Source organism: Eurypyga helias, unplaced genomic scaffold, assembly GCF_000690775.1.
Source record: "Eurypyga helias isolate BGI_N326 unplaced genomic scaffold, ASM69077v1 scaffold156, whole genome shotgun sequence".
Classification (NCBI taxonomy): Eukaryota; Metazoa; Chordata; class Aves; order Eurypygiformes; family Eurypygidae; genus Eurypyga; species Eurypyga helias.
In genome coordinates, this window is record NW_010255747.1 from 8,459 (window position 1) to 23,268 (window position 14,810).

The 14,810-nt window shown below is 38.0% G+C and overlaps 1 protein-coding gene across 1 annotated transcript; it reads left to right on the top strand.

Annotated features, from left to right (window-relative positions):
* The first annotated feature begins 1,140 nt into the window (after window positions 1-1,140).
* Window positions 1,141-13,157, top strand: LOC104510965 (DNA polymerase kappa-like). Its single transcript, XM_010153392.1, has 6 exons — window positions 1,141-1,269; window positions 3,646-3,765; window positions 11,152-11,304; window positions 11,681-11,812; window positions 12,861-13,014; window positions 13,144-13,157. The coding sequence occupies exons 1-6, from the start codon at window positions 1,141-1,143 to the stop codon at window positions 13,155-13,157; spliced, it is 702 nt and encodes a 233-aa protein (XP_010151694.1).
* The last annotated feature ends 1,653 nt before the right edge of the window (window positions 13,158-14,810 follow it).

Sequence of the window (14,810 nt, forward strand, 5' to 3'; positions counted from 1 at the left end):
GCTAAAGTCGTTAATGAGTCAGCAGCTTGGGGTAGGATGAATTTCTTTCTGTATACTTCTCCACTAATAAATGCATGTGAAGTAATTTATGCCTGTATCACACTTGGACTGTGCTTGTTTTAATCTGGCAAAAAATAAGACTACAGGTTCATGCAGCAGAGGGTAAAATTTGCTTTCTTTGGTTCTTTAAGATCAATTTAATAACTAGACAATTTACCATGTTATTAGACTCTGTTGAAGGATTCAGCCATTTAGTTTCATAAGCAACAAGGGAAGATGTCAGAAGTTCCCGTATCAGAAGTAACCTGCATGTATAAGAAATTATTAATGACGCTATCTGAGTACTTAAGGCTTGGTAAATTCTATTATTTGGATACCATGGCTCTACAAACAAATGGAAAAAAGAATGCAGGAATTTTACCCTGAATTAAACAGTAGGGTTTTACTCAAAACTTAACTGAAGTCATCTGTTTCTGAAAGATGAACTTTAACACAAAATTTGAGCTAGAAATTACTGGGAAAGATTCTATGGTTTGTCTCAAACAGGAATGAGGATTAAATAAACAATGGTCTTATGCAATTTAAAAATTATTTTCTTTTAAATAATAATCTAGTGAGCAACACAAATCCAAAACATAGCCTCATACTAGCTACTATGAGGAAAAGAGTATCTCAGCCAAAACCAGCACAACAGTATTTTGTGTTTAAGGCAGTACTGTTTCATCTGACAAGATAACATACAGGCATAAATCTGATGTGCCTGCGAAAGGTGCTAGCCTTTACCTGAAGTTGGTGGTGTCCAGTTATTTCTGTAAAGGAGCTCTTAAGACAGTGTGTTTTTAAGTTAATAAAAAAGTTAAATCTTACAGTCTCCAAACACTAATAGCATTACAGGTGACACTTTGTGGTGAATGGGACAGGTCAGCCACTTTACAGGAATACAGATCTTCCTATTTGTGATAAGTATGTTGTTTTCTGAATAAGTATAAAATGCGTATTCAATAAACACAGCAAAGTAATTCTATATATTTTTTTGTGTGTTGTTCAGCTGGAACTTAGGAACACATACCTGATTTAAATTCTTTTTTTTAGGTATTGTCTTGAAAGAAGTACTTGTTTTCAAGAAATACTATGGACAACATGAAAAAAGTTGGTAATGGCTCTTGCAGTGATGGACTTCTACTTAGAATGGGCCTCAACGACAACAAAGCTGGAATGCAAGGTTTGGATAAAGAGAAAATCAACAAAATCATCATGGAAGCTACCAAGGTTAGTATGATCACTCTTTTTTCTTGGTACCTTATCTGTTGTCCAGTATCATAAGGCCCTGTTCGCTTCCCCAGATTTTATCCCTCACGTGTAAATGGAGAGCAGCTTCTATAAGAAGGCATGTATGGGGAGGAAGGATGGGGACTGTAGGACTGTAGCTTAGGATACCATAAGGTACTGTTGGATTCATCCACAGGGACATGGAGGAACACAACTGAATATGTCCTTAGGTGCTCCCTTTTTGCCTGAACAAGTACATAAATACCACAACATTGTCCAGAGGAAATTGTGAAGGTTTCAGCTTCCTTAGGCCTCATGTTTTCCTCTTTTTTTCTCCCACCTCATCATTAATCAGCCAAGCAGATATACCTCTGTTACCTTCCTGTAACTGAAAAATTCGACGTAGTCAGGGTTTTCTAGTGCTTCCAGTAGAATTTCTTTGTGCTTGCTGCCTGTCATCTTGACTGTCTTCTCAGTATTCAAGAGAGGTGGCCAGTAATGTGGAACTTGGTACAAGAGATCCACAGGGGACCCCACAAATTTACAAAGCATTGAAATATTAGTCCTCTTACTTGTTATTGGAGAGTCTTCACGGGGAACTATACGGGGATAACAATTAATTTGAGCAACTCTGTGTTTTCTTACCTTTCCTTGCACAAATGCATTTAATTTGGTGTCACTATAGCCCTAGGTTTTGTGCTTGATATTTTGCCCACGAATTCTGTGTTGACTGCTATTGCACTGTGGTAGACTGCAGGGGTGGAGCAGAAAAACATACTACAAACAACTCTTATTTGGCAAACTTTTTTTGGCTTACATTTTCACCTTGATAATACTTTATATGCTAACATGCTCCTTATTGATTAGATCTTTCTTTTACTTATTCTGTTATCTCTTTCTTCAAAAGTTAGTGCTTTGTCAGACATATGCCTATTAATGATAGTTGGTTAAATTATTTTGTCAGAACAGTTACTGTTTAATTTCCTGGTATGAAATAGAATGAAATCTAAAATAGGTGTTCGAATACAGGCAACTATGGATTAGAATGTATTTCGGAAAAAAAAAAAAAAAGGCACAGAAGAATATGAATGCCAGATATAGCTTGAGAAATTGGAAAAGAAGTATTGATTCTTTGCCTTTAGTCTTCAGAATTACACCTACAAACACTAATCACAGTACTATTACAACAAGATTTTACAGCATTTCAACTGTGAAATACTGCAAGAGACATAAAAGCCACAGCTTAATACCAGTCTTAAGTACTGGGTTGCTTCCCACGACAACATTTTGGTATTTACTTCTTTCAATGAGTCTCAACAAGTTGTGTTTGATTTCAGACGGGGAGAAAAGATGAAATGCATGTCTGATATTGAAAGAAGACACGCCCTAATTTTTTCTCATTAGGGATTTCTTCTAAACAGATACATGATACATTAAAGTCTTGCCATTCATCCTCTTTATCATAATTATAAAAGTGGATGTTTTTCCTTTTTATATAAATGCCCGATTCTTTTTTGACTATGGCTGAATTCCTGGCATCAGTGACTGATAGACAGAGGCTTTGAGCTAAAAATTTGTCCACTTCTGTGGTTTTTATTATGTGGTTCAATAAAAGACATTACCTCTTCCTGGAAATGTTATTTTTCTTGTAACCTAAGCAAATGTTGCAAGAAAAATATTTTATTCTCTGGCTTTGAACTTCCATTTTTCTATTTCATTGTATGCCCTCTTTGTTGTGAGGCAGGAACCCATATTATATGTTCTCTACGTCATTGCTGTCTCTTTATGTTTTCATTGTATCTCCTTTTATTCATTACTTTTCTTGACGGAGCAACTACATACCTGAGAGCAAGAGGGATTTTTTAATATCCATTTGCTTTTCATCATCCTCTTCCAAATAGCTTCTAATTCTGCAGTGTCCTTCAAGATTAAATGGTCAATGAAATACTCAACATTATAAGTGGATTTGACATTTACAATGCATTTAACCTACATGGAAATAAATAATGGCTTAAATCAATTTTTAGGGTTTTATAGTCCTTATCTTGGAGATACTGCAAAGAATAGTTTGAATTTTTATCTGATATTTTTGCAATTTTTGTTGTCAAGTCTTAGAACAAGTAAACGTATTAAGTTCTCTAAATAATTCCTTACACTCCCCTGAGTATAGGGGATCTGAGGAGGAGATACGTATTTGTGTTGAGGAGAGATATATGAAGCACCATTGGTCTCTTTTGTGTACCATTTATATGAAAAACCAAAGTATGCATTAGAAACTCTTACTGTGTGTTATGTTTTTTGTATTTAAAGATGAAATTTTTTTTTAATATGAAAAGACAAATAAAAACTTCAGTGGTTTTCCAATTTTTTTCCCAGGGTTCTAGATTTTATGAAAATGAACTTAAAAAAGATCAACAAGTTAACCAGCGAATTGAAAAAATGATGCAGCTAAAAGAGAAAATTACAGCACAACAGCTCTTGAAAGCACAGCTGCAGGTACTAATCTTGTAAAGACTTTTTGGATTAAATGGCAAATTATAAACATTTTGGTGTGTTTTAGTTTATTGCATTAAATTCTGGTGATAAGCACTCTGTTAACTACCATTTTGATGTTTTTTCATGCGAGTGAGGGTGCACAGTGTTTTGACGATGTAATCTTAATAAAAATTTGGTAGAAGAATAGGTTGTAAAATCACTCTCAGATGTTCTCTAAATGAATAAAATGAAGCAAAGTAATTCTTGTTCTCAGAAGTTTAACCAGTTTAAAGTGATGTCATTATGGTTGATGTAGAAATTTTGTTAAATAGCCTTGTTAATAGGTATCATATCACTCTTGAGTTTACTTTCTGTTTTTATAATCTATGTGTGTTTGTGTTCAGTGGGCTGCAGTGGAATGAGAGGGATCACAGTTGTCAACTAGTATGGTTATAATTTATTCTTCATTTATGCTCATTAATGAAAAAAATCAAGCAGTCACAAGAAATGTGTCCAGAACTAGAAAGACAAAGAGGCTATTTCTGTTTTCAAATGCTAATGATAGATAATACTATCCAAAGTATTATTTTGTATGAAAGCTTGTTAAAAGAAAACAGCACCAAGGCTGCACGTTAAATGTTCTTAGGCGCAACAGAATTAAGGTTGCTTGTAGAATCTCATTTCCTTTCCTTTTTTGTTGGTACTGTGATTCCGTCTTTAATTACATGAGTGCTTGCTATTTTTCCCTCACAGGATTTCTGCTTCATTCAGTGTACAGTGCAGACAGTGTTCACTAAGTGGGCAATTATTCAGTATTTACTGTTCTCCTCATTGTTCAGTGGGTGGCCCCAAGCTTTATTTGTTGTATACTAGTCTAATCCAGCTTTGAATGCAGAATTACTGACTTCCTCATAGGCTTTTCTATGTTGTACTCCACATAGCGTGAATTCTTTAAATTACTTTGCTGGAGTATTGCAAGAATAGAGTGATATTTTTGTTTTGTAGGTGAGGAGCTAAAGCGCATGAAGATTAAATACATCCATTAATTTTGAATGCCATTGTGAGGTTTATAGGTCCCAAGTTTTGGTCTATAATCTTTGTTTTGTTCATTGCAGATTTGTCTCAAATTTGTGCCCAGAAAAGCTTGCAATTACTGAGTACCTCTGAAAAGTGTGTTATAAACCTGCATGCCTCATCTATTTCCAGTTAATCTTTAACATGGATTGGTTATGTCCCTGCTTTTCTGTTTGTTTTGGTGGGGTTTTGTGTGTGGGTTTTTTGGTTTTGGTTGGGTGTTTTTTTTTTCCCTGGGTAGTTTACAAGTAATCTAATTATGAAAAAATACTTCAGTTTCCATCCTCCTTTCACGACAGAACTTATTTTACAGAGAACAGTCTTTCTTATAAAATGAATGACCAAGATATTATTAGTGTATTGTTATGGAATCAAAGAATATATAATGAAAGCCAATACATTTGAATCACTTTGACTACTCTCATGCTGTCTTTTTCTGAATTTGATTCCTTCATCTTGCAACATATTCTTTTCTTTAAATGCTTTATATGAAAATTGCTTATAGAAGGAAAAAAGTAGCTTAAAAAGAGAGAAATTCTTTCACGTACATCTTTCAAAGCCCATGTTTGAAACCTTTATGCCACTTGCTCAAATAGCAGTAGTCTTTATTTCCAAGGGACTAACTGTTTTCAGCTGTTGTACTGATTAAGAACTGTCATTAGAGCGGGGGATAACAGCACAATTTTGCTGGCTGATTTTCAAACTTTGCTGATATTAAAACATCTCAGTCTTGGATTTTGGTTCCATCCTCTGTGCAGATAAGCTCTGGTTCATGATTGTTGTTAAACTCATTTCTTCATGACAAGTTCTGACCCTTTTTCCCTCCTCTCTTTTAATTTATCCTATCCTGAATTTTCCTTTTATTGTCACAGATTCCCAGATTACCATCAGTCCTCTTTCCAAAGCAGTCCTTGTGTATGTCCCTAGAGTCTCCACTGAAGTTCCCAGTCTCCTGGCCAGCCAGTCTTTATCTGTCTGTATCTGATATCCTAGATGCTTCCCCCTTTTCCTGTCACTTATTCACCAGCTACACTTTCCCTGACTGTTATCTCCACCTTCAACTTTGCAAGTCTTGTTCGTCCTACTTGGTTTTCTTAATCTGTGCTGTGTGTGGTTTAATCGGCCTCTCTAGGTCTTTATGGATATAGTCAGCTCTCACTATCTTCTTCTTTAGTGTTGTTGTGTATCAAGCTCTTTAACTTTTCTTTTTAATATTACCTTCAGACATCCTATGAGAGAATTTGTTCCCCTAAAGTTTGAAGTGGGATGTACTCCAGAATTACTAAGGCATCCATATATCTACTACTATGAATGTTGTAAGTGCTTATCTGCAGCTCAAGTCTTGTTTATAGGATGATTAGTGTCTCAGATACGGCTTCCTAAACTGGCAGTTGATGTAAAAACAAATCCTCACTTACTGGCTTTTTTGGACAAAATCCTGGTTACGTGGTGGGAACAGTAATGTAAACAAAATGTAGACTCTGCAACACAATTCTGTCTTTCTCACCACTAGTGTGTGTTTGCCAAGGATTTTGTGAGGGTATTTCTCATAGTTTTACAGTTTACCTTAAAGGCCCTTCTTTGCAGAAGGGCACTTGCCACCACTGATTTTGCAAATATAGGAAATGAGAAAGTACTTCTAAAGTAAATCTTAAAACTGCCATTTCTATGTACAAGTATTTCTTTGGGTTTTTGGGTTTTCTTTTTTTTAATTGGTTGGGATTTTATTTGTATGTTGTGGTTTGGGTTTTTTTTTTTTTAAATATATAATCTGAATTGTGAAAGGTAGTTTGAAGTTCTCCTAATGAATGTCATTGTTGTCTTTTAAGGAAAATTTTTAATTTTTTGAAAGTTCCGCAGTAGAGTTAAATTATTTTAACAACCTAGAGTGGAATTGCTTGAAATTTAGCAGTAGATAATAATAGTTTAAAAAGTATCCAGCTGCTACCAGATTTGCTAATTGCTGTACTGTGTACTGATGTTTTGTATTTCTATCCATATGGGTTTTATTCCAGATGTTTATTCTCTAAATAGTTACTATTGTCTTAAAATGGTGTGACTGTTCATTATCTCTTCACCTTGTCACATGCTTTTACAAATATAAAAGATATTACTCAAAATCTTTTCTGTCTTTAACGGAGCAATTTAAGATATGAAACTTGTATTTCGCATCATGGGACAAGAAAGAAAAAGAGGTTACTCTTTAAATGGTCTAAAAGTCACTGTAAACAAAATTAAACTTCTAATTACAATTTGTAAATTTTAGGGTTTTTTTTCATCTAGTTTAGAAATACAAACAAGTAGTATCTGTTTAGCTTCAGAGAAAAATTGGAAGCTTGTAAAAACCTGTGTCAGCCTGGCTTGCCTCTAAGCAAACTATTCCATTACTTTCCTTATCTTACTAAGGAGACATATGTGGGTGCCCAGAATTCTCTGAATATGTCTGGGTGTGTTTTGTTTTGGCATATTATTTATCATAGAATCAAAGAATGGTTTGTGTTGGAAGGGACCTTAAAGACCATCTAGTTCCAAGCCCCCTGCCGTGGGCAGGGACACCTTCCACTAGACCAGGTTGCTCAAAGCCACATCCAGCCTGGCCTTGAACACTTCCAGGGATGGGGCATCCACAGCTTCTCTGGGCAACCTGTTCCACCACCCTCTCAGTGAAGAATTTTTTCGTGATAACCAATCTAAATCTCCGCTTTCAATTTAAACCAGTTACTCTTTGTCCTGTCACTACAGACCCTTGTAAAAAGTCTCACCGCCACTTTCTTGTAGGTCCCCTTCAGGTACTGAAAGGCGCTGGAAGGTCTCCCTGGAGCCTTCTCTTCTCCAGGCTGAACAAGCCCAATTCTCTCAGTCTGTCCCCATAGGAGACGGGGGGCTACAGCCCTCTGAGCATCTTTGTGGCCTCCTCTGGATTTATATAAGTTGCTTTTGCTAAAGACATCGTTTTGTATTTCTGATTAGTTTAATGGAATTTTACTTCATTCATTAGATGTATATGTTAGCTGATTAATAAGAATCAAGTTAGAAATACATTTTGGGAAAAAAAGCAAAAATAAATTTGTTATAATGCGATAAACTCAAATACACAAATTAACTAGAGGAGCAATTGATAGTATTAGTTAATTAAGCAATTTGAAATGAGAGTAACCTGAAAATTGTCTGTAAAGTGTAGTTTAAAATAAGGATACTTTTCATGATTATGGTGTGTCTTGAACCTCTGCGGAATTAGTAGCCCAGTGAAAAAGGTTTCTCACTTCTTTTTTTGGAGGGGTGGTGTTGTATGAATGGCTTTCCCTTTGTGCTTTTAGTTTTTCCAAGCCACTTTTCTCAGCCTCAGCGGGGATAGTGTGCTCTTCTGTAGGTTGAGACCCCATTCTAGTCTTTTGGCCCTCCAGTGAACTTGGAACAAAACTGAGATAGACTCATGTAAATCATTACTCAGCAGTTCAGTTAGAACATTGGTAGCCACTTGTTCAAGTGTCTTCAGCTTCAAAGATGGGGTTTTGGATAAGGTTTTTATGGATTTTATTAAGCAGGTCTGTCAAGGGGAAAAAGAGAGCAACTGTCTTCAAGTAACTGTGCAAATTTCACATTAACATTCCTTTACGGTACCATAAACCCATTGCAACTAAGCCAGAGACATTTCTGTAATAACACCTTTACGTCATGAATACGTGTGTGTCCCCTTGTGCTTGCAAGCAAAGTGAAACCAGTTCTTTTTCACTGCTTGCATTTAATTTATTGAGCTCTATTATGCCAATCTGTTGCCTTTTCTTTTTTTCCGAGCAGTATGAAACTTTTGTGTAAATAGAGGTTAGCATAGCCATTAGTGTGGTTAGCTAATCATAATTTGATAGCACTTCCTTCAGCACTTTTTTTTTAATATTTATCTCTTCTGCTTCTAGAATGATATGTGGTAAGGCCAACAGAGCCATCTTAAATCAGTAGACCTTAAAAATAGCTTGTTAAACAATGCTGTTATGCTTTCTGGCGACAAACTGGGCTTTGTTGAAAGGTATTTCAGAAAGCATGTGATCTGCAAGTCTTTTATCTAAAGAATGCAAGCAAATTAAGCACAATTCAAGTACTTCATGGAGTGGTCTGTGTGCTTGGCCTCTGTCTCATAACACTGTGGAGCTGATGAAGCAGGAATACTGCTTACAGTCTAGTAGGAGGCCATACGTCTTGAAATCTTGGAGCAAAGTGCACTTTCCGTGTGTGGGCTTTTCTTTAAAAGTCATTTTCCAGTTTTGCTAGCGATCCAGCCTTGTATGATACGGATTCCTATAACAAATGTTGAGGAATTTTATGAAGGGATTAACAGTAGCTTACTTAAACAATCAGGTTCTTTTACTGCTGAGACCTTATTTCTGGCAACACAAGATGTGACAAAGGCTGAGGAAAAGGCTTAATGTCTTCTTTGGCTCGGTCTTTAATAGTAATATCAGTTGTTCTATTGGTACCCAGCCCCCCTGACCTGGAAGACAGCGATGGGGAGCAGAATGAAGCTCCCATAATCCAAGGGAAAATGTGGGTATCTCAGTGTCGTAGAAGGTCACTAAGCAAGTCCACGGGGCCAGATGAGATCAACCCAATGTACTGAGGGAGCTGGTGGAAGTGCTCACCAAGCCACTTTGTCATCTATCAGCAGTCCTGGCTAACCAGGGACGTCTCAGTTGACCAGAAGTGTTGGTCGACGACCGGCTGCATATGAGCCGGAGGTGTGCCCAGGTGGCCAAGGCAGCCAGTGGCAGTCTGGCCTGCATCAGGAACAGAGTGGCAAGCAGGACTAGGAAAGTGATTGTCCCTCTGTACTCTATACAGGGGAGGCTGCACTTTGAATGCTGAGGGCCCCTCACTCCAAGAAAGACACTGAGGTGCTGGAACATGTCCAGAGAAGAACGGCAAAGCTGGGGAAGGGTCTGGAGCACAAGTTTTATTTATGGTGGGCAGCTTTGGGGACTGGGGTTGTTTAGCCTGGAGGAGAGTCAGTAGACCTTATCGCTCTCTACAACTGCTTGGAAGAAGGTTGCAGAGGTGAGGGTTTGTCTCTTCTTTTTTTTTTTTCCCAAGTAACAAGCACTAGGACAAGAGGAAATGGCTTCAAGTAGTGCCAAGGGGGCTTAGATTGGCTATTAGGAAAAATTTCGTCACTGAAAGGGATATCCAGCATTGGAACAGGCTGCCTAGGGAAGTGTTGAGTTCACCACCCCTGGAGGTATTTGAGGAACATGTGGACAAGGTGCTTAGGGACATGGTTTAATGGTGGTATTAGCAGTGCTAGGGTTATTGTTGGACTTGATCTTAAAGGTCTTTCCAACCTATGAGAAATGAAGCTGGCCTGTGATCTGTTTGTCTTCTCTTCAGCTGTCTAGGCCAATATTCTGAAGTGTGATAGCTCGATTTAGGAGTGTTGGAAATTCTCTAATAGTGTGTTTTCAGGGTTTTTTGATAACCAGTATCACAGTAGCTTAAGCTGCATATTCAATGGTCTTACAAAGTTTCTGTCTGAATCAGATGATGTGTCTTTTTGTTGTTGTTTATTGGGTTGGTTGGGGTTTTTTTCATTGTGTTTTGAGTTTTTTGTACCGTGGCAGGGAGGTTGGAACTAGATGATCTTTAAGGGCGCTTCCAACCCACACTATCCTGTGATTCTACAATTTGCTGCAGCAGTGTTCTCTTTGAGAGGAAGTTTCGTCGGAAACTTGGTTGGGGTTTTTGTTTGTGCTGGCTTGGTGGGGCTTGGGTTTGTTTGGTTTCTTTAACGATATGACAGATCCATTGGAGTGAGAAATGAAGCTGGCCTGTGATCTGTTTGTCTTCTCTTCAGCTGTCTAGGCCAATATTCTGAAGTGTGATAGCTCGATTTAGGAGTGTTGGAAATTCTCTAATAGTGTGTTTTCAGGGTTTTTTGATAACCAGTATCACAGTAGCTTAAGCTGCATATTCAATGGTCTTACAAAGTTTCTGTCTGAATCAGATGATGTGTCTTTTTGTTGTTGTTTATTGGGTTGGTTGGGGTTTTTTTCATTGTGTTTTGAGTTTTTTGTACCGTGGCAGGGAGGTTGGAACTAGATGATCTTTAAGGGCGCTTCCAACCCACACTATCCTGTGATTCTACAATTTGCTGCAGCAGTGTTCTCTTTGAGAGGAAGTTTCGTCGGAAACTTGGTTGGGGTTTTTGTTTGTGCTGGCTTGGTGGGGCTTGGGTTTGTTTGGTTTCTTTAACGATATGACAGATCCATTGGAGTTTTTAGGATCATCTGTACTGTCACACATCTGCCATGTTGATAGTTTTTCAATTCATGGTTTTCCTCTGTTCAGGTGGACAAACTTGTGATAGAACTGGAACAGAGCCGTAACCTTAGCAGTACGATCGTACACATTGACATGGATGCCTTCTATGCAGCCGTGGAAATGAGAGACAATCCAGAGCTGAAGGAAAAGCCTATAGCTGTGGGATCAATGAGTATGCTGGTAAGGCCAAATGTGAAGCTAATACATGAATCATTTACATGAATCTAAAGCCTAATAAATCATACAATAATAACATAATGACACTGTTACATTGAGAATTTTTGTGAGTGTAGAAAAAGTAATGAAAATAATAGAGGAAACATCTGTTCTTAGACTAGGCCATGTAAGCTGGATTTGACTTTTCAGTAAAAAGTGTACTGATGAAAGTTTAAAGGTGGTAAACAGATTGAAAAGTGGGGGGCAGGGAATGCATATAAAGTCTTAGACTTGTCAGTCTTTTCTGTAGGGTAATATGTGATTAGAACTTGACTATTTGACACTAAACTTCAAGAAAGACTTGATTACTGAATATTACATTTACCTAATCTCTCCTAAGTCCACCTCAAATTACCACGCAAGGAGATTTGGTGTACGTGCAGCCATGCCTGGATTTATTGCTAAAAAGCTATGTCCACATCTAACTATAGTACCGTTAAACTTTGAAAAATACGGCAAAGTGAGTAAAGAGGTAAGTCTGAAAGTGCTCTTTAACCAGCAGTACATCCGTTCTAGATAATGTGAAATGTGGTAGTTTAAATATTCAACTCTTCAGTGATGTGGCTTTGATCGTAAGTTAAACAAAATGTTGTTGCTTTGGGGCAAGAAGGTGGAAAAGATTTGCATCCACCCATCTTACCACTTTAATGGTCAGTAGTGATGCTGATAGAGATTTTCAAAACTGTGTAGTGAGCTAGTGATACCACTTGAGCTTTATTATTCTTAAAGCTTCAAAACCAGGGAGCATAATGTAATTACTAGGAAGCTGCAAGTACATAGGAAACATTGAGATGATAATTTCGTACAATGCATAATTATAATTTCAAATGCTAATTATTGGAGAGAGAAGCAAAGAGCACCAGGGAGTTCTAAATGCAGATTCATTTGTTTTAAAAGGAAGGACTTGAAATAAAAAAAGTGCATGGCACAAGTTCCCTGTGCCAAAAAAAAAAAAGAGGAGAAAAAGTAGAGATTTTATTCTGACAATTTGTTTTATTATGTTGCCTTTTGGGAAGATGCACTTGTCACTAAAGATTTTTCTAACAAGTTTTGCCTGTGGCATTAACCAGTGGTCTAAAACATTAGCTATAACTTCAGTTTGAATGTAATTTAAAACTTAGGTGTTTTAAGCTTTGCATATGTAATGTCTGACATAGAGGGCACAGAAAGGTGCATCAGCTCATGTGCTCTGCTGAGTTTCCAGGACCCCAGAGTTTCATTCAGGAGGTTACTGCAATGTCTGTGAACTTAGTGCCTGTGGAGTCCTTATACACTGATCTTAATGACCTCTGCATAAAATACACTGCTCAAAAGCTGTTTAGTTCTCTCTTACCGTTGATACCTTGCTACTTGTGAGAAACAGTAGTACAATTTTCCAATACCAATAAATAGTTTTCTATAAATATCTTTAATATTGATCATCTTGAAGTTTCAGAGTTCATTTGCTCACCTCATAATTGTATGTCAAGATACGCTCTTACAGCGGGAAGGTTTTAAACTTTCACTATGTGTTTATCAAGGTTAGAGAAATACTGACTGAATATGATCCCAATTTTATGCCTATGGGCCTAGATGAAGCCTATCTGAATATAACAGAGCACTTGGAGGAAAGACTAAACTGGCCTGAAGATAAGAGAAGATTCGTTTTTAACACAGAAAGCACTACAAGAAAAGGTAACTTAATTACTCTCTTTTCATGTGGTCACCTGATAACTCAGGGGACAGCTGGTTTCTTTTAGGGATCCTTGGCAGAATGATGGCACTAAATCGTAGTTAAAATTTTAAGCTGTATTTTCTTAATAGGAAATTATGATTAGTATAGTGCAGAATTTATGATTAGAATAGTACAGGATTTCTACAAGCAGAATCTGTAAATAGTGTAATACAGAATGTATAATACAACTTAGGATATCGCCTAGGTAATGCAGAGTTTATAACACAACTGAACTTAGGTTTCTCATCACCTGGACCCTCTGCAGGGCAGGTTGGATCTTAACCCGTGGTTTGCTCTGCCAGTGTAACGATCATAACCTAGACTCGTAAACCGTGTGAAAGTCAGCGAGTCACTCCCTCCGCCCTCGGAGGAAGCCAACGATGGTGGAGGGGGCCCTGCCCACTGCAGGGTCATGGTCTCGCTGCCCGGCAGCAGTTCTGCTCCAGGTTCACCCTTGGGACTTGTACCTGCTCAGTTTTACGGACAGTGCTCTGGGTGCTGTTAGACTTCCCTGTGCTGTGACGGGGTCATCAACAACACCGGGATGGCCGGGTGGGCTGGCAAGGAAGAGGGCAGTCAGCCTGGTGCCCTGCAGCCCTGAGGCCAGTGGGAAGGGGAAGGCAGAATCGGTTCGGTTCAGCTACTTGGTGCACAGGACCTTCAGGGCCTGACAATGAGGGGACAGGGAAGGGATATGTGACCCCGTCGGTCACAGAGAACGGCTGCTTGCCTTATAAAATGGTGTGAGTTATGCTAACCACGTCACCCGGGGTTGGGAGCAGGGGGTACAGGTCACACAGTGAGCTGCACCCATTGTTAAGTCCTTGCATGATTTGTCCTCCCATATAGTCTCTACCTCCCATTCGTTAGTTCACAGGTTCACAGGTTAACTTCCTCTACTACTCACCGTGCATAAAAAGTTTGCTGCTGATATTACGGAATTGGAGGATTTCTAATTCTTTTTTAACTTGACTGAAATGTGTGAAAAGTGGTACTAGGTTTACTAAACCAAATTGTATGTTTTAGGTGTGTATTTTTCCTTTACAATTCAACAGGATGATTTTGCGAATAAGTAGTAATAATTGTATGGTTTAAGGAGGTGTAGAATAAATACCATTACTGTTTTAAATGTTATTTGTAATTTGCAAAGATGTTTCCTGGAATACTACAGTGAGTTCTGTGCATCAGAAACATGAGAAATTGTGTGCAAAGGCAGTGTGTGTAGGCTCTAGTTACATGATTATTTTACAAGACTAAAATGTGTAATGAGCACTGCAGGAGGTACAGCTTAAGATACGACTGGATTTCACTTGGCTCTAGAAGATGGAATTGGAACCATGTCCACAACTGTATACCCAATCAGGACTAATAAAAAAGGGAGTCGTACAAATGGTTGGTTGATGCACAAACTGGACCGTTTATATTATCAGTATTCAAAATGATCTAAATAGCCATTAAGAAGATAATAAAGAGGATACCCTACTGCTGAAAGGTGTGAATAGAAAGAAACACTGGCATAGTTTTTACTAAATAAGCATCACTGATATGTATTCATATGCCTCGTCATACTTCTCTGACGTCTTTGTTCTTCTGAAATACAAACAAGCACTCAGGATGTGAGACTGCAATAGTAAAGTTTGTAGAGTCAGACAAGGGGCTGCTGGCATTACTTGTACTGTGACTGCAGTTGAAACCAAGACACTCACCTGATGGTTCTAGAACCAGATATTCCAGAAACCTAATTTTCTTCTGAGAA